Genomic DNA, 19,462 nt, shown 5'->3' on the forward strand with positions numbered 1-19,462 from the left:
GCAAATTAACTTAGTAGTTTATGTTTAATCTGTTGTTTTAGGGGTGTAGAAAACCAAGTTGAATTTGACTGAGTTTCATATAATGGCTTAGTACAGTCCTAAATTTTCATATGTAAAGGTAACATTATAAATGTGCTTGTTTGAGACTTCCACTTACCATGCAAAAGGTAAAATTTAATTAGTAGCCCTTTGTTTGACGATAATTACTCGTTTAACGTAATGCCAAAAGGGTAATCTTGATGACAAGTTTTATTAGATCCTTTCTAAGCCATAGTCTTCTCTCTTAGAAAACCAGAAAAATAGAAAATGAAACAGAGTATATATAATCTCCTGACGTCTATTGGAATTTCTTGAAAGTCAACTCAATAACTCCAGGAAAAGAAAGAGGCTACTCAATGCCACTATTTGCGGCGTAAATTGAGGAATGACATGCCTAATCTTCAAGAGGTAATTAGAATATAACCACGCTTACATCACTTTCAAACAAGGGCGGGATTAAATCTATAATAGGGGTACCACTTCGTCCTTGCATTACATATTCTGTTTGTTTACTAATAAATCGACTAATTAAACTCATGTTTTTTCCATGATAATTTGTGAAAAGCCATCTTCTTCTCAAGAATATCTTTGTCTATGAGCATCTTGTATTTCATATGTGCTGTTTTGACCTTGTTCCAAAGTTGTTAGAACAAAATTAACTGGATTTATGTAGTACGCTCTTACTGCATTTCCTTATGGCCAAGAACCACAGAAGCACAGTTCCAACTTATGTAAAACAATTTGATGTCATTGTTTTACTCACCGATATGCTTATGCAGACATTGCAATTGAGTATAAAGGCGCTATAATAGTGACTTAAAGTCACAATTTGAAGCTTAAAACTGATGCAAATACATATGCTATAAATCGGTTGCATTTCATCCTATAAAGCACTTGAGTTTAAAAGAGAAAAGACGACCAAGCAAGAGTATTTTATTCAGAATGAGAAATATAGCAATTCCACCTTAATTTATTCTGAATCAGTTATCTTATAGAGAAAAGATGGAATTAACTTACATGAAGCATTACAGTTAGTCAACCCGACCCTTGATTAACAAAAAGAAATAGTTAGTCAACCTTCCCCTTGTCTTGCGTGCACCAAAACTAAAAACAACATTTCGTTTTTAAAGAAAAAAGATACTCTTAATGCATATTTTAAAGAAAAGATTATGACAGCACTGATAATAAAAAGAAAATAGTTAGTCAACTTTCATTTCCAGTTCAAGAGCTGGAAAATTCTTAATGCATATTTTAAAGAAAAGATTAGGCTGATCAATCATCAAAGTCAGAATCAATCTTGGAAAAAAAAATAGTTAAACAATAAATTTTTGTTGATATGCCGTGGTACCTTTTTTGTGTCTTGTATACAATGCACCAGTGCTCCAATACCAAAAACAACATTTCCCAAAGCTATCATCTCTTGCTCCTTGACATTTTCCAGAATGGATGTTTTCCCCGCGAGTTTTAATTTCCACACCTTTTTGGCTATCCATGCTGTACTTCACGTGTTCCTATTCTTATTTTTCTCCCAATATGCTGCAGCCGCTACATTACTTGGTAATGAAACGGACAAACTTGCCTTACTCGGGTTCAAGTCCCAAATAACTGAAGATCCATCAGGAGTTTTGGCCTCTTGGAACGATTCTGTTCATTTCTGTCTATGGACTGGAGTAAGATGTGGCCTTAGACAGGAAAGAGTCATTAGCTTGAATCTAAAAGGGCTAAGCTTGGCAGGTCCAGTCTCCGCTTACCTCGGAAATCTTTCCTTGCTCAATTCTCTTGACCTTGCGGAAAATTCCTTCCATGATCAAATTCCTCGACAACTCAGCAAGCTGTCAAGGCTTCAAAACCTGAATTTGAGTTTTAACTATCTAGGAGGGGAAATTCCAGTTAATCTATCACATTGTGTTAACCTCAAGAGCCTTGCCCTCGACCACAACAATCTTGTGGGACAGATTCCTGACGAAGTTGGATCATTAACGAGGTTAGTGAAATTGTATCTCAAAACTAACAATCTGACAGGAGTCTTTCCAGGTTCTATTGGGAACCTAACATCTTTACAAGAGTTGTATTTATCGTTCAACAATCTAGAGGGAGAATTACCAGCTTCTTTAGCTCGATTGACCAAGTTGAGACAGCTTGGATTGTCAGTAAATAGCTTATCTGGGGAGTTCCCTCCTCCGTTATACAATTTGTCGTCCCTGGAATTAATAGCACTTTCCCATAACAACTTTTCTGGTAATCTCAGATCCGATTTAGGCCATTACTTCCCTAATCTCCAAAAACTTTACTTGGCAGAATGTCAATTTATTGGTTCCATTCCATCCTCTTTGGCTAACGCTTCAAAATTGCTACAGCTTGATTTTCCTATAAACAATTTCACCGGAAATATACCTAAGAGTTTTGGTAACTTGAGAAATTTGCTGTGGCTCAATGTTGGGAGTAACCATCTTGGATATGGTAAGCATGATGACCTCAACTTTGTAAGTTCTCTTACCAATTGCAGCAATCTGCTGACGCTCCATTTTGGAGACAACCAGTATGGAGGTACATTACCCCATTCAATAGCCAACCTTTCTAGTCAGTTACAACGTCTACTTCTCTACGGAAATAGAATTGATGGAAGCATACCCAAAGAGATCTCAAACCTGGTAAACTTGAATGTACTTGACATGAGTTACAACAATCTCACAGGTAACATTCCAGATTCTATTGGAAGACTTACAAACTTGGGAAGTCTCAACTTGGGTAACAATCTCTTGATGAAAGGGGTCATCCCTTCTTCACTAGGAAATCTCACTAAACTCGTGTATCTTTTTTTGGGATATAACGGGTTAGAGGGTAACATACCTTCAACCTTGGGAAACTGTAACCAACTGCTAAGATTGGACATTGCTGAAAACAATCTGACAGGAACTATACCACAGGAACTTATTGCTCTCTCATCCCTCACAAAAATTTATGCATATTATAACTCTTTTACGGGTCCTTTGCCAGTGTACATTGGTAACTGGAGTCAACTTACTTATCTTGATTTTTCTTACAACAATTTTTCGGGTATGATTCCACAAAGTCTGGGAAAGTGCTTGGCCTTGGGGGATATCTATATGAAGGGAAACTCCCTCGAAGGGACCATTCCCGATTTAGAAGATTTACAGGATCTCCAGTTCTTAGATCTTTCCCTCAATAATCTATCAGGGCCAATCCCTCAATTCATTGCAAATCTAACTTCCTTACTCTCCTTTAACTTATCTTTTAACAATCTAGAAGGCGAGGTTCCTGTCACCGGAATATTTTCAAATGTGAGTGCAGATATGTTTATAGGGAACTCCAAGCTTTGTGGTGGGATTCAAGAGCTGCATTTACCACCTTGTGTTTATCAAGAAACTCAAAAGACACGGAAGAAGCATGCACTTGCCCTCAAGTTTATTTTGACCATTGTCTTTGTTGCTTCATTTTCAATCCTGGCCTTGTTAGTAGTTTTCCTTTGTTTGAGAAGAAGTTTGAGAAAAGATCAACCAGAAGATAAATCTAAATCTGCAAACTTCTATCCCAATATTTCTTATGAAGAGCTCCGCAATGCAACTGGTGGATTTTCTTCTGAAAATCTGATTGGCTCTGGCAGCTTCGGAACTGTTTACAAGGGATCCTTGGCCTCTGATGGGGCGGTCGTTGCTGTCAAGGTACTCAATCTCCAACATCAAGGTGCTTCTAAAAGCTTCATAGCAGAATGCCAAGCATTGAGAAACATTAGGCACCGGAACCTTGTTAAAGTCATCACAGCATGCTCTGGTTCTGATTATAAGGGAAACGAGTTCAAAGCTTTGGTTTTTGAGTTCATGCAGAACGGGAGCCTGGAAGAGTGGCTGCATCCAAAAGCAGAGACACAAAGGAGCAGCTTGACGATTCTTCAGAGAATAAATATTGTATTAGATGTGGCTTCTGCACTGCATTATCTTCATCATCAGTGTCAAATACCCATGATTCACTGTGATATAAAACCACAGAACATTCTTCTTGATGAAGATCTCACAGCTCATCTTGGAGATTTTGGTTTGGTTAGACTCGTTCCTGGATTCAGTATAGAACCCAATCTACATCAGTTTAGCTCACTTGGAGTTATGGGAACCATTGGCTATGCAGCTCCAGGTAAACTAAAACCGCGAAAACACAAATTGAAAGACATACAATATGAAATTACAGCGTATATTCTATGTTTTCTTCTAATAATAGTGGTTAATTTATAAGCTCAATTTTCTTGTTGCAGAATACGGCATGGGTGGTAAGGTCTCCATTTTAGGAGATATGTACAGTTTTGGAATCCTAATATTGGAGATATTCACTGGAAGAAGACCCACAGACACTTTGTTCCAAGAAAGCTCTAGTCTCCATCACTTTGTGGAAACAGCATTACCAGATAGCGAAATGGAGATTCTAGACAAAACAGCTCTAAATGGTGACATAATGGGGAAACCAACCAACGGAGAAGAATATTGGGCCAGTATAGAGAAAGAACAGATGGAATGCTTGGTTCGCATACTTGAGATAGGAGTTGCATGTTCAGCTGAATCCCCAAGAGACAGATTGACCATGAGACAAGTTTACAGTAAGTTGACACAAATCAGAGAAGATTTTCTAGGAGTAGAAGAAGTGAAGAGGCGATTGAGGCCATAGGCTACAAGTGAAAGCATTGGATTTTAATCTAAAATGTATTGCTAGTCTTACATTCCGTCAATTTGGTAAGAAAAATGTGAAAGCATTGTATTTATAACAGATTTCAAATTGCAGTAGAATTTTCAGTATGCAGAAGAACTAAAGTAGTACATAGCATATTCCTTGACACTAATGGCTTTAGTTTAGGGGAAATTACATGTTAGTTCTAGACTTCTATATTAGGGTGGAAGAATTGATGCATTAAGTATCTGCTAATAAACCATGAAATATGGTACAGCCTATTCGGGAAATTAATAAAATTAGTCATTCTAAGTAATTGAGGAAGAACTACATCTACAGAATGCTTGATTCCATCAATGTATTGCTTATTGATATTCCTACAAATAGTGAAAAATCAAATCTCTATTTAGTTAGTGATTCTCCTTAACAAGAGATTCAAAATTGGAGGACTGATCATATGTTGTGTCAAAACAAAAATATACTTCTTTAAAAGGAAGAATTAGCTAATCAGTAAACAAAACAATACTCAAAATGTTCCATAATACGATTCCATTGTTACAGGGAATAAAGCTGGGGCCAAAACTCTAATGTCAACTTATTAGTAAGCCCCGACGTAAGCTAACATCATAGGATCATTTGAACCTGAAATAGTGAAATTACAAGGATTGATAGACGATACCTAAAAAGCAAGGGATTCATTTACAGTAACGGTCAGCTTTCTTCTTGACCCGGTCATCAAGGGCATCTTCAACGGACTTGACTTTTGCATTCGGGTCGTACCCGAATTTCTTAGCCTCGACCGGAAACAACTCATCGTATTTCCTACGCTTAGCGGCGTCAATCGTATAAATATCATCAGTAGCGGCGTCGGCATCTTGTTCAGTAGCGGCAACGGCAGCGTCACCGGTCAAGGGCTCGTCGGAAACGACGTCGTCGGTGGACTTGTTCTTCTTTTTCTTCTTCTTCTTGTCGATTGCTTTGCTGCGGCTGGCTACTGTGCCTCCCTTGAAGGTTAACCGACCTCCTTTCACTTTCTCGTATGGGTCCGACATGGATCTTCCTTTGCTTTCTTCTCTGTTTGTTGCAGCTACGAACTTGAACTTGAAGGGGGTTCTACTCTTCTAGAGGGGTGAATAGAGGGTTTTTTTTTTTTTTTTTTTTTTGTGAATTTGAATGGGATTTTTAAAAAAAATAAGGGTTGATAGTTTAAGAGTGGGATTTTGTTTCTTTTACCCGAAGGAAATATATAGAAATGTTAATTTTAACGTGAAATAGCATGGCTACCCAATTTCCGGATTGATAATCAAAAATTATTGAAAAATATTTTATGCGAAAATAAAATCTAAACGAAAATACTCCAGCTAAAACACGAAAAATTCTATCATAATATGCTAGTAATGGAGCTCATGCGTATAATCTTCCAACATATTATGTTAAAATTCCAGCACATTATGAAATTCCAGCACAATATATTGAAATCTCATATATATAAAATTTGAACTCCAACATATTGTACTGGAAAATTTTTGAATTTTTAAAAATATTTTTGTTCAAATTTTATCTTTATATAAAAAAGTGACAAAATTTTAATTATTTTTAAATATGTGACTATTTTTCAATTACCAACTATAAATCAGGCTATTTCTGATTTAATGATAACGGACCACGAGAGTTACAATCATATCAATGTTTGAATTTTTTGTAGTTCCATCTACATGTAGAAAAGAAATGTTATCTCTACTTGACCAATATAAAGATTTTACATGTTCTTGCTAGTATTCTCATTTTCTAAAACAATGTGATTCATCACAATTTTTTTCTTTAAAGTAAAGGACCTAAAACTAGTTGTATCATGTCGATACAAAAAAGAAACGGAAATGATTGAAATCGTTTCGAAAATTATATATCTTAATTATATACAATAGAGTAACAAAGAAAATTAATATAATATAAATTTCTTAAACTAACCGTCGAATCAAATTATTGACAAGCCTACATATCTTAGTGAAACTTCACATTTATTCATTTGCTCATGAGTACAATCATGTCAAAATATGTGTTGCTTTCTTTTGTACTCTTGCTATGGTTAAGAGGATAATAGTTAACACAATGGTATTATACTATTATGGTGCAAATGACAAAAACTAATAACATCTATGTTTCCGCATCACAGAATTCGCAATCCTTTGAACCACATATGTTGGGAAAGAAGACACAATTCAAAAAATATTAGATGATTTTTTTTCATATGCTTAATTTAGTGCGCAAATTTAGTCTAGACCAACACCATAAAAAGGGGCAGAAAAAAGAAAAGCAATTGGGGCTTAAAACTAGGTGTGTGTGTTCGGCCAATTCAATTTGAATTTAAAATTTCAGTTTGAATTTTTATTTTTCAGATTGAAAAAATGACAATCCAAATAAGCTCGGATTGGATCGAATTTTTTAAGTTCGATTTCGAATTAATCGGTTTGAATATTTCGATTTTCGATTTTGAACTTATTAGTAGAGATGTTTCTTCTTCTTCTTTTTTTTTTTTTTTGCAAAAATGAATATCCAAATAAAGTACTCGTGTTAAATTGCCTGAAAAGTTTCTCATTCTCACCGCAATCATCCAAATAAAGTATTCAAATAATAAAATTATTATCAAGAAATGCAATAGAGATATTAATACGTCTGATAAGAAGTAGCAATAGTAAAACTATATCCAAATAGAAAATATTATGACAATAATTTAGTAATTATTATTGAATATATGAGATAATATCCAACGGATAGGATATTGAACTTATTACTACTGGCATACGGATTAATAGACTAAATATAAAGTATAAAAATTATTGGTACTGTGTTCCAAATCAGAAAATTAGAGAAGCAAACAAACGTTAGTTCAATAAACAAATCGTAATATAATTTCGAGCCCACTGAATTCACAGTGTGTCCTTAAGGAATTTAATCCCCTCACCGTTGCCCAAGGTTATGGATTAATTCCTCCTAGGACAGAACGGAATAACTATTTTGTGATAGCGGCACCACAAATCACAGAACTTCAGTGAACTCAACAAACGGAGCAAATCACACTTGAATGTTTATTTAGAAAATACAATGTAGAAAAGAGGGGAGAAATTTTCAGATTTTCTATGTCTGAAAAATGAGGCCAAGCCTCTAAATTTATAGACAGTGAAAGGGTGAGATGAAGAGGTGCAATCCAAGAGGTGCCTCTTCCATTTTCCATTCACACTCCTTAATAAAAACGCAACGAAAATTTTGGATTTTCGGATATCCAAAAGTTCGAAGTACCAAATCCAATATCCAATATTCAATCCGATATTCAAAATCCAAAATTTTAAAAAATTAAATCCAAAATTCAATCCGTAATGTAAAAATCCAAAAAATTTAGATTTCAATTTGGGATTTTGGGTTTGCCCAAACTATGCCCACCCCAACTTAAAACACTTCTACCTAGTGACTAAATACCTATTATTTGAATAATTTTGCTTGCTTTTAAGCTATCAAAACATGAACCTCGAAATTAAGCTTTCGTTTGGCCATAGATTTTGACTTTATTTTAAAAAAAAATTAAAAGCATCGTTTGTTAATGAAATACGATCATATTTTGGGAAAAATTTCAAGTTTTCAAAAACTGATTTAGGACAATTTTTGGATGAAGTTTTTTCTTTCACTCACAAGACTTCAACTTTTCTTCAAATAAAATGCACGTCCAAATACAACAACTTTCAAAAATTATTTTTGAATACAATTTTAAAAACTCTTTTTTCAAGTTTCAATCAAATCTATGTCCAAACACTAGCTAAATGAATGAAAAGAATGTCCAAAGAATTACAAAAAGGAACAAGAAATGGACAATAAAATATCTAAATGTGAAAAATAAAAGAAAGTACATAGTAACATTTTTACCGATATATTATTTAAAGGAAATATGAAATCGCAGTTTTAATATCAGTCAAAGAAATATTTTTCCTTTGCGAGCAACTTGGGTTTCTGTCCTCCTTGTCCTGGGCGGGAAGCTGACTGAGTTGTCTCCCCATTTCCCCTTTTCACGATGACTAATTACTCTTTAGTTTTTACCGTTTAAGCGCCATTTGTTTCTCTGCCTGAGCCAGGTACCTCTAAATCCTTCTTCATGCTGTTTACGTCCGTTTTTCAATGTTTTTTAATTGGCTGAAAGCAATCAGTATAAGTCTGATGCCAGTGTTTGTTTGGCTGCCGTTTTATGAGAAATAGTTCCAATGAAGAAAATAGGAAAAAGAGCAGAAATTTCTAGCAAAAGACGTGTGTGGTCAGGCAAATTCATGCAAACGATATACCGCAAATTGATGGAACTTCCAAAAATTTAATCTTTTTGGTTATGCTTGCAGCACAATGGGCAATTTAAGAGCTATAAATCCTTGGGATGCAATTAGGATGTCCACAAAGAGATTTTACTATGGCTGCAGGTTTTTTTTCTTTATTATTATTTCTACTCCTATTTCTTCTTCTCATGACATTTGGTTAATAAAATATGTTTTTAATTAAATCGCTCTTATGAATGCAGTGAACGTATTTTTGATGTTCCAGTAGATGTCCGCAGAATCAAAACGGGTTTTGACCCAGAAATATCTCGCCTTAACTTCCAACTGAAGGATTTAGTAAGAACAAATCAAATTGCAAAGGCACGTCAACTGTTTGATGAAATGCCATGCAAAAACACTTGCTCGGTGAACATGATGGTTTCGGGTTATGTGAAGTCACATAATCTTTCTCGTGCGAGGGAGTTATTTGATAGCATGCTCTCTCGTAATGAAGTTTCATGGACTACGATGATTGGTGGTTACTCTCAGAACAATCAGCCTAAAGAGGCTTTTAGTCTATACACGGGGATGTGTAGGTCGGGGATTAACCCGGATCATATTACCTTTGCAACTCTCTTATCAGGTTTTGATGATGCAACAACTTTAAAAGAAGTAATTCAGATTCATTCCCATATCATTAGATTTGGATTTAGTTCAAGTCTTATTGTTTGCAACAGTTTAGTAGATTCATACTGCAAAACTTGCTGCCTTGATATAGCGTCTCAACTGTTCAATGAAATGTCAACTAAAGATTCTGTAAGCTTCAATGTTATGATAACAGGGTACACAAAATACGGTTTTCATGAAGAAGCATTAAAGCTATTTATGCAAATGCGGAATATGGGTTTTCAGCCTTCAGATTTTACTTTAGCAGCAGTGCTAGGTCTGAGTGCTGGATCAGATGATGTTATTTTTGGCCAACAAATTCATGGACTTGCCATCAAGACCAGCTATGTTTGGGACATATTTGTTGCAAATGCATTGCTTGATTTCTACTCGAAGCATGACTATATAGATTTCGCAAAGAATCTCTTCGATCAGCTGCCTGAGTTAGATGGTGTTTCGTATAACATAATTATCACAGGTTATGCATGGGGTGGGCAGTATGAGAAATCATTTGATCTCTTCAAAAGGCTACAGCGTACAACATTTGACAGAAAGAATTTTCCTTTCCCTACGATGTTGAGCGTAGCTGCGACAGAACTAAATTTAGCAATGGGAAGACAAATCCATGCACAAGCAGTTGTGACAACAGCTGATTCAGTAGTTCAAGTAGGAAATTCCCTTGTTGACATGTATGCAAAGTGTGAAAAATTTGATGAAGCTAACAGAATATTTGCAAATCTGTCATACAGAAGCTCTGTTCCATGGACAGCCTTAATCTCAATATATGTTCAAAAGGGTCTTCATGAGGAGGCACTCAAAATGTTCAAGGATATGAATAGAGAAAATGTTCATGGTGACCAGGCAACTTTTGCTAGCACTTTAAAAGCTTCGGCAAGTTTGGCTTCAGTCTCTCTTGGGAAGCAATTACATTCTTCTGTGATCAGACTGGGATTGATGTCTAGTGTTTTTTCTGGCAGTGTTCTTGTAGACATGTATGCAAAATGTGGGTCCATGAAAGATGCAATTGAAGTTTTCAAAGAGATGCCAGATAGGAATATAGTATGTTGGAATGCACTGATTTCGGCATATGCTCAGAATGGCGATGCTGAGGCCACATTTAGCTCCTTCAGGGATATGATTGAATCAGGTATCTATCCTGATTCTGTTAGTTTTCTCAGTGTCCTAACTGCCTGCAGGCACCGTGGGCTTGTCGAAAAGGCACTATGGAATTTCAATTCTATGACGCAAGTATATAATCTTGACGCAAGGAAAGAACACTATGCAACAATGATTGATGTGTTATGTAGAAGTGGAAGATTCAATGAGGCAGAGAAGCTGATTTCTGAAATGCCATTTGAGCCGGATGAGATAATGTGGTCATCAGTTTTAAACTCATGCAGAATTCATAAGAATCAAGACCTTGCCAAAAAGGCTGCTGACCAACTTTTCAAGATGGATGCTCTTAGAGATGCTGCTGCTTATGTCAACATGTCCAACATCTATGCGGAAGCAGGCAAGTGGGAAAATGCGGCAAAAGTCAAGAAGGCTATGAGGGAAAGAGGAGTTAAAAAGGTCACTGCCTATAGCTGGGTTGAAATTGACCACAGAGTTCATGTATTCACTGCAAATGACAGAACCCATCCACAAACTGAGCAGATCAGAAGAAAAATTGACTCATTGATTGAGCTAATGGACAAGGAAGGATACAAGCCCGATACAAGTTGTACCCTTCAAAATGTGGATGAAGAAATGAAAATAGAATCACTCAAATATCACAGTGAGAGGTTGGCCATTGCCTTTGCATTGATTAGTACTCCTGAAGGATCGCCCATTATCATTATGAAAAACTTGCGAGCTTGCGTAGATTGTCATGCTGCAATTAAAGTTATCTCCAAAATTGTTGGAAGGGAGATCACCGTGCGAGATTCAAGTAGGTTCCATCACTTTAGAGGTGGATCATGTTCATGTGAGGATTACTGGTGAGATATGGATGGATGATTCTAAGATCATTTCATTTGGTTTGTGCTTTCCCTCTGTAATCAGAGGTCATAAAATTTGGGGACTTCTTCAATTTATTCCTTGGGGTGATGATGATAATTAGGATTTACCTTAAAGGATGGGCTTAGCCCAATTGCAGTTCTTGGATCCAAACCTTGTGGTTGTTGAACTATTGCAATTATTATCTCTCTAAGTTGGCATTTTGATTCTGCTATGAACTGCATGGAGAACCAAGTTCTACTTTTTCCTGAAGAACACTCTACTTTTCTTCAAGAGCTCACTGGTTTTCTCCCTTAAACACGAATTATTCTTTCAACAATAAGAAGGATTTGCTGTCTGGAGATGGAGGGGTTTTGGTTTCTCTTCTTGGGAATGCAAACATATACCAAGTCTATATCATTCTCATCTTCAAGAGGGAGCTGGTTGGAGGAGCCTGATGCTTAAAAAGAGAATGGAGCTCGTAAAGAGTTCATAATGGTATATTTCTACCACTTTGTGTTCATCAAAGACATCATAAGAGGTTGTCAGTAGACACCTATGCTTTATGCAGGTAACTCTCTGATTGTTTACTCCCTCATTTCTATCATTTGGCAAAAGTTTACAAGAATAATATGCATCTATTCCAGTTTTTATGAAGTAGACAACAAGTTTGTTGTCTAAGCAGCATACATACATCTAAGAGATGCATATGGTAATGAGATTGGTGTCGAGTTGATTGCCATTAGATCCAACTTGTGTACATTTTTGGCCAGTGTTGAATGATAGAGGATTTCCAAGAAGATATTCTCCATATCAAGATTTGATCCTCTAAGATTTGTCCATATCAAGTTTTGATTCTCTAAGATCTTTCCATATAAAATTTTGATTCTTTGTTTTATTTTATTTTGTATAATTCCAGATTTTATGGGATTTTGTTTCTAACCTCTTCTTGTATATAAAGCCATGTATATGACATTCAAAAATATGAATGAAATTATTCAAGTTTCTTACTCTTTCCACATGGTATCAGAACCTTAGGCTTATTACTGACAGATTTTTTTCATTCATCCATCTTTTCATCACATTTGTCCTCTTTATTCCGCCCAAGGGTTGAAACCATTTGAAAACCATGTCCGAAGAAAGTACTATTGCGAATACTCCAGTCTCTGAAAATGTTTCTGCCATTGTAGAGCGTAGCTCTACAGTTTCAACTGGAGATTTACAAAATATTCAAGCCTCTTATCGGTTGAATGGGAAAAATTATCTAAAATGGTCTCAGCTTGTTCGTACCTTTCTAAAAGGTAAAGGGAAATTAGGACATCTCCTCGGTACATGACCATCCAAAGAAGACCCCAAGTTTGATGCATGGGATGTGGTGATGTCATGGTTATGGAACTCCATGCTTTCAGAAATTAGTGATACTGTTATGTTTCTGAATACTGCTAAGGAAATTTGGGATGCAGTGAAGGAGACAAACTCTAAAGTTCATGATGTTGCCAGGATCTATGAAATAAAAACAAAATTATCTGCAACAAAACAGGGAGCTCGATCTGTCACTGAATATTCTAACCTTTTACCGGGGTTATGGCAAGAGATGGATCACTATCAATGCATTCAAATGCGTTGCACAGACGATGCTGTAATTTTGAAAAAATTTATTGAAAAAGAAAAGATTTATGATTTTCTTGCAGGGCTAAATGCATAGTTTGATGTTGTACGAGTGCAAATTTTAGGGAAAGAAGATCTGCCACCATTGAATGAGACAATGGCCATTATGCGGACAGAGGAAGGACGGAGGAGTGTTATGCTTGAAACTCAAATAAATAAAGGATCAACTCTTATGCCAAAAGGGACAAATAAAAAGGAATCTGGAGTTTCACAATTGAAGAGCACCATCAAGCCCGCAAGTTCATTCAAACCGATTGTCAACAGGGACAATCTTTACTGCACTTCCTGCAAAAAGTACCGGCACACGAGAGAGATGTTGGAAACTCAATGGTAAACCTCCAACCAAAAATACTTCTGATGGAATGCAGGCACACATTGCTAGCAGCCCTCAGGTTGATAAAAAAAGTCCATTAGTCCCAGAATTCAACAAAGAAGATATTGAGAAATTGAAGACATTGCTGGAATCTCTGGAGATATCATCTTCGGCAGGTAGTTGTTCAATGGCTTTTGCAGGTATTTCTTCCACTTTTGTTGCTAATGTTAGAGACAAATTTTTTCCAATGTGGGTGGTTGATTCCGGACAACTGATCATATGACTTGTTCCTCCCATCTCTTTATATCATATTCACCTTGCCCTAGCTATAAAAAAATAACTATAGCCGATGGTTTAGTTATTGCTTTAGCTGGCCAAGGAAACATACAACTGAGAAAGTCTTTGATACTTAAGAATGTTCTTCATGTCCCAAAGTTATTCACGAATCTTCATGTGTCAATACTCAACAAAATGGGATAGCGGAGAGAAGAAACGGTTTGTTACTTGACATTACTAGATCACTATTGTTTCACAAAAGGTTCCAAATCAGTATTAGGGGGAAGCTGTCCTAACTGCTGCATATCTTAGTAACAGAATATCATTAAGGATTCTGAATTTTAAGAGCCCACTTGATACTCTTAGGAGTTTCTTCCCGAATTTCGAAAACTACAGGAAATTGATTCCTAGAATCTTTGGGAGTGTTGCCTATGTTCACATTCATTCTCAGAATAGAGGCAAATTAGATCCACGTACTCTTAAGTGTGTTTTCATTAGATATTCTCCTACTCAAAAAGGATATAAGTGTTACCAACCATCAACCAAGAAGTTTTTTGTTTCAGCTGATGTCACATTTGATGAAAGTGAGTCATTTTTTAAAAATTCCTACATTCAGGGGGAGTCATTGGATGGAAAATGATCTCTAGACTTATCACTACTTGATTTGTCTATTCCTAGCCATGACAAATCCTTATCTATGTCCTTGCCTGAGTCACCATCTCTTAACTCATCTGAGTCTCTAAATCCTAATGAACCTATTGAGTCTTCTAATCTTGATATAGATAAAGGAATTCAAGAAAGTAATCCACCATTGCAGGTTTATTCCAGAAGAAAGAGGCTAACTGATCAAACTACTCAACCACAATTATCTCCTCATGTTCCTGCTCCTAATACCTATCCTGAACCTGTTGAACCATCAGAAACACCAAACCAAACTGATCATGAAGATTATAACCAACCAAATGATCTTGACCTTCCTATTGCACTTAGAAAAGGAACAAGAACCTACACACAACACCCTTTGTGCCTTTCCTTGACATATCAAAACCTATCCCCAAGCCATAAAGCTTTTCTCAGTAACCTCCACACAATTCCTGTTCCAAAAAATTTGTCTGAAGCATTAGGCAACAAAGAGTGGGAAGAAGCTATGAAGGTGGAAATTGAAGCATTACAGAAGAATAAAACTTGGGAAATGGTAGAATTACCAAAAGGGAAAAAGTCGGTAGGGTGTAGACCGGTGTTTACCGTGAAATACAAGTCCGATGGGTCTATAGAAAGATTTAAAGCACGTTTGGTAGCAAAGGGTTACACACAGACCTATGGAATTGATTATTTGGAGACTTTTGCCCCAGTGGCAAAAATGAATACAGTGAGGATCTTATTGTCATTGGCTGCGATTCTTAATTGGAACCTACAGCAATTTGATGTTAAAAATGCTTTTCTACATGGAGATTTAGATGAGGAGATCTATATCGAGGTACCACCTGGTTTTGAAAGCAAGAAGGGAATGGTATGTAGACTGAAGAAGGCACTCTATGGACTAAAACAATCACCCCGTGCATGGTTTGGAAGATTTACAAAGGTTATGATCAAGCTAGGCTATCGGCAGAGTCAAGGAGACCACACCTTGTTCATAAGGCACTCAAAAACAGGAAAGGTAACTGCTCTACTAGTCTATGCAAATGATATCATAGTAACAGGTGATGATTCAGAGGAGATACACAATTTGAAGAATTGTTTACTCAAGGAATTTGATATCAAAGATTTTGGAAAATTAAAGTATTTTTTGGGAATTGAAGTAGCACATTCTAAACAAGGAATCTTTATTTCCCAACAAAAATATGTGTTTGATTTGTTGAAAGCAACAGGAAAATTAGGGTGTAAACCAGTGGCCACACCAATTGAATATAATCACGGGTTGTGTAATTCTCCAGAAGATTCTGTGGTAGATAAAGGCTCGTATCAAAGGCTTATAGGAAAATTGATCTACTTGTCCCATTCAAGGCCAGACATTGCTTTTGCTGTAAGTGTCGTTAGCCAATTTATGCATGACCCTAGAGAAATGCATCTCCAAGCGGCGAACAGGATTCTACAATATCTTAAAGGAAGCCCCGGAAAAGGAATACTATTCAGAAGAGGAGGAGACATGATTTTAGAGGCTTATACTGATGCGGATTATGCTGGTTCATTAGTGGATTGAAGGTCAACTTCTAGATACTGTACCTTTTTAGGAGGAAATCTTGTGACTTGGAGAAGTAAAAAACAGAATGTGGTGGCCAGATCAAGTGCAGAATCCGAGTTCAGATCTATGACGATGGGAGTTTGTGAGTTGTTATGGTTAAAGATAATCCTTGGTGATTTGAAGATAAGATGGGAAGGACCTATGAGACTATATTGTGACAATAAATCAGCAATAAGTATAGCTCATAATCCTGTACAGCATGATCGCACCAAGCATATTGAGGTAGATAGACACTTCATTAAGGAGAAATTAGATAGTGGACTCATCTGTACACCATTTGTATCTACAAAAGATCAGTTGGCCGATATTTTAACAAAAGGACTGCCAAACAATGTGTTTCAAGACCTGATAAGCAAGCTAGGAATGGAAGATATCCATTCACCAGCTTGAGGGGGAGTGTTGAATGATAGAGGATTTCCAAAAAGATATTCTCCATATCAAGATTTGATCCTCTAAGATTTGTCCATATTAAGTTTTGATTCTCTAAGATCTTTCCATATCAAATTTTGATTCTTTGTTTTATTTTATTTTGTATAATCACAGATTTTATGGGATTTTGTTTCTAACCTCTTCTAGTATATAAAGCCATGTATATGACATTCAAAAATATAAATGAAATTATTCAAGTATCTTACTCTTTCCACAGCCATTAATGTTTTTCTCTCTTGTTTCTCACAATGTTTCCTCCCTTGAAAGGATAAAAGGTTCGCACTATGTCAAACATCTGTATTTCTCAGATTGGTTCATCCATGAGACTCTCTATCTCGTAATTTTAACCCTTTCATTTTGTTTAGGTCTTTGCCAGATGCATGCTTTCAATATTGTATCATCTTGGGGCTTGAACAATGTCTACTAGCATCCTTTCCACGTGGTGGAGGTGCCTATGGGTGTCTACTGCTCATCTCAGCTTCGACCGGTTCATACAAATTGCCTGGCAGCGTAACTCATTTTCTTTTCATATGGTCAATAGTGGCCAGGGGTCAAATTCTAGTCTGTGTAACATCAAAGTATATTGATTGGGTGAAACCATATGAAGAGATTGCACGAGGGGTCGAACGTCGGGGAACTTCATATTTTTGTTTTGACTTAGACTCACTTATCACGATGATACTGACAGTTGGCCTGAATTTTCAATAGCATAGAGAGTTCAAAGTTGATTTCATCTTCTAACCCTGTAATTTGTCTATAGGTAGGACACCTTTTAATCAGTATACAGATATTTGACCAGTTATGAGGTTGCCTATACATGGCTATTGCTCATGTATAGTCTCAAAAGATTGGTGTAGCTTATCAGTTCACTATTTTGCCTTCTGGGAAATTACCTGGATAAAGGCGTCTTCTTGGAAAATTTTGTATTGCAGATGGGATAATCTATTCTTGTTTATTCCCTGCTTCATTCAATCATCAAATCATAGTGCGTTTCCAATGCTTTAGTGGGTGGGTTGTTGCCATGCCGAACTTTCGGCAGTATATACTGTTTTTTGCTTCACACTACCAGTCTACCACCTAATAACAAACTTCCCACTTGTTCCCTCCCTCTTATAAATACAGTCATCCTTATATGCCACTTGAAGTTTACATTGTGGAATGTTTGAACAAAAGAATCTGTTATCAAAACTGGTAGTTAGTGGAGTGCAGCAACGAATCAGTTCATCTGGTAAAAAAGAATATAGTAAACAAAACATGAGAAGAAAAAGCTGCATGCTGACGACAGTGCCATGGCTGCCACTAAAACATTCTCTTGCTCGCTGTAATCCATGATCCTAATTTAAACAATCCAGTCCATAAATATATGTTAATACTAACTTATATATAAAACTAAAGTGCCTCCAAGTTCTTGATTGGCGTTTTTCCTAATAGACCAATATAGACTTGAACCTTTTACTTCTAGACCCTAAAATTAATTGGTTTCAAGTTCCAGACAGCAATGTTATCCTCTATGATTGTCTTTTTGATCCTAGCTATGTTACTAAACACAGGGGTTGGTGTCAACTTCACCGAAGTTTTCGAGTCGAGTTGGTCACCTGACCATATTACTGTGGTAGGAGACCAAGTTATGCTCACCCTTGACAATGCTTCTGGTAGTTACCAATATGTCTCACTTCATTTCTACTTACTTTCTCTTCCTAGTCTTTTATTATATTTTCTGTTTTTCCAGGCAATATAATTAAATAACCATTGATTTATTATGTTGATATTTTGCAAAGGCTGCGGGTTTCAGTCGAAGAACAAATATATGTTTGGGAAAGCCAGCGCGCAGATCAAACTAGTTGATGGAGATTCAGCTGGAACAGTCATTGCTTTTTATGTACGTAACGAAAACCAAACAAATATTCATCAAGAGTACTCTTATATTGTTTCTTTAAACTATTACCAACATTATTGGAATTAATATGTGGTTGCAGATGTCATCAGAGGGAGCTAATCACGACGAACTGGACTTTGAGTTTCTAGGGAATGTTTCAGGAGAACCATACCTAGTACAAACAAATGTGTACGCGAATGGCACCGGAGACAGAGAGCAGAGGCATAGTCTTTGGTTCGATCCAACTGCGGATTTCCACACTTACTCTTTCTTTTGGAATCATCATACCATTATGTATGTAGTTCTTACTTCGACCATCGCTAAATGTGTTTGATCTTTCCTTTAAATAATTTTAGAGGCTTGCAACTTTGGCAATTTAAAGTAAATTTTTATAACGAGTTGATAACATATATAACGAGTTAAATTCACATCTAATAATGAAGAATTTTACTTGTCATATGAATTCTTGCAGCTTTTCGGTTGATGACATTCCTATTAGAGTGTTCAAAAACACAGAGAAAAAAGGCGTGGCATACCCGAAAAATCAAGGCATGGGAGTTTATGGATCGTTGTGGAATGCAGATGACTGGGCTACACAAGGAGGGAGAGTGAAGACCAACTGGAGCCACTCTCCATTTGTTGCAACATTTCGAGCGTTCGAGATTGATGCTTGTGATTTGTCTGGTGAGGACACAGTTGCTGCAGGCGCAAAATGTGGCAAGTTAGCACAATGCTGGTGGGATAAGCCAGCCATGAGGGAGCTGAACAAGAGCAAAAAGCGCCAATTCAAAATGGTTCAATCTAAGCACTTGGTCTATGATTATTGTAAGGATACTGCAAGATTCACTCAAATGCCTAAAGAATGCTTGGACTAGAGTTCGGCAAGCAACGTGTTGTTCAATGTCTAAATATGTTTATGTCTCGCACAATTTTTGTTTCCCAAATTTGTTGGTCCAATTTGCTGATCTTATTTTATTTTTTGGCTTGTTATGCAATCTAATAATTTAAACAGT

General features: G+C 36.5%; 4 protein-coding genes across 7 annotated transcripts; 3 read left to right on the forward strand and 1 right to left on the reverse strand.

Moving 5' to 3' along the window:
- Window positions 1-429: 429 nt before the first annotated feature.
- Window positions 430-4,839, forward strand: LOC104213391 (putative receptor-like protein kinase At3g47110). Its single transcript, XM_070170125.1, has 3 exons — window positions 430-447; window positions 1,353-4,188; window positions 4,307-4,839. Exons 1-3 carry the CDS (start codon window positions 430-432, stop codon window positions 4,711-4,713), a joined length of 3,261 nt encoding a protein of 1,086 aa, XP_070026226.1. The 3' UTR covers window positions 4,714-4,839.
- Window positions 4,840-5,217: 378 nt separating this feature from the next.
- On the reverse strand, window positions 5,218-5,869 carry LOC104213390 (uncharacterized). Its single transcript, XM_009762886.2, has one exon. The coding sequence runs from the start codon at window positions 5,763-5,765 to the stop codon at window positions 5,409-5,411; it is 357 nt and encodes a 118-aa protein (XP_009761188.1). The 5' UTR covers window positions 5,766-5,869; the 3' UTR covers window positions 5,218-5,408.
- Window positions 5,870-8,692: 2,823 nt separating this feature from the next.
- LOC104213389 (putative pentatricopeptide repeat-containing protein At2g01510) lies at window positions 8,693-17,512 on the forward strand. Of its 4 annotated transcripts, none has more exons than XR_011406234.1 (4): window positions 8,693-8,834; window positions 9,090-9,167; window positions 9,266-12,216; window positions 16,939-17,512. XR_011406234.1 is itself a non-coding variant. In XM_009762885.2 (3 exons), the coding sequence occupies exons 2-3, from the start codon at window positions 9,094-9,096 to the stop codon at window positions 11,649-11,651; spliced, it is 2,460 nt and encodes an 819-aa protein (XP_009761187.1). In that variant the 5' UTR covers window positions 8,693-8,834; window positions 9,090-9,093; the 3' UTR covers window positions 11,652-13,533. The 4 variants fall into 4 exon arrangements, 1 of the variants encoding a protein (XP_009761187.1); XR_011406235.1 differs by lacking the exon at window positions 16,939-17,512 and adding an exon at window positions 13,337-13,533; XR_011406236.1 differs by lacking the exon at window positions 16,939-17,512 and adding an exon at window positions 13,379-13,533.
- On the forward strand, window positions 13,662-19,457 carry LOC104229105 (xyloglucan endotransglucosylase/hydrolase protein 9-like). Its single transcript, XM_009781682.2, has 5 exons — window positions 13,662-13,826; window positions 18,124-18,225; window positions 18,352-18,452; window positions 18,550-18,743; window positions 18,922-19,457. Exons 1-5 carry the CDS (start codon window positions 13,676-13,678, stop codon window positions 19,322-19,324), a joined length of 951 nt encoding a protein of 316 aa, XP_009779984.1. The 5' UTR covers window positions 13,662-13,675; the 3' UTR covers window positions 19,325-19,457.
- The last annotated feature ends 5 nt before the right edge of the window (window positions 19,458-19,462 follow it).

This window comes from Nicotiana sylvestris, chromosome 3, assembly GCF_000393655.2.
Source record: "Nicotiana sylvestris chromosome 3, ASM39365v2, whole genome shotgun sequence".
NCBI lineage: Eukaryota > Viridiplantae > Streptophyta > Magnoliopsida > Solanales > Solanaceae > Nicotiana > Nicotiana sylvestris.

What these genes read in the sequence shown, in the direction of transcription:
- LOC104213391 (XM_070170125.1), top strand. An exon ending in CATTGGCTATGCAGCTCCAG is followed by an intron (nt 4,189 to 4,306) that starts GTAAACTAAAAC and finishes TTCTTGTTGCAG; the next exon opens with AATACGGCATGGGTGGTAAG.
- LOC104213390 (XM_009762886.2), bottom strand. Translation starts at nt 5,765, where the DNA reads ATGTCGGACCCATACGAGAAAGTGAAAGGAGGTCGGTTAACCTTCAAG.
- LOC104213389 (XM_009762885.2), top strand. Translation starts at nt 9,094, where the DNA reads ATGGGCAATTTAAGAGCTATAAATCCTTGGGATGCAATTAGGATGTCC. An exon ending in AGATTTTACTATGGCTGCAG is followed by an intron (nt 9,168 to 9,265) that starts GTTTTTTTTCTT and finishes TTATGAATGCAG; the next exon opens with TGAACGTATTTTTGATGTTC.
- LOC104229105 (XM_009781682.2), top strand. Translation starts at nt 13,676, where the DNA reads ATGCAGGCACACATTGCTAGCAGCCCTCAGGTTGATAAAAAAAGTCCA. An exon ending in TTGTTCAATGGCTTTTGCAG is followed by an intron (nt 13,827 to 18,123) that starts GTATTTCTTCCA and finishes TACTAAACACAG; the next exon opens with GGGTTGGTGTCAACTTCACC. An exon ending in CACCCTTGACAATGCTTCTG is followed by an intron (nt 18,226 to 18,351) that starts GTAGTTACCAAT and finishes TATTTTGCAAAG; the next exon opens with GCTGCGGGTTTCAGTCGAAG.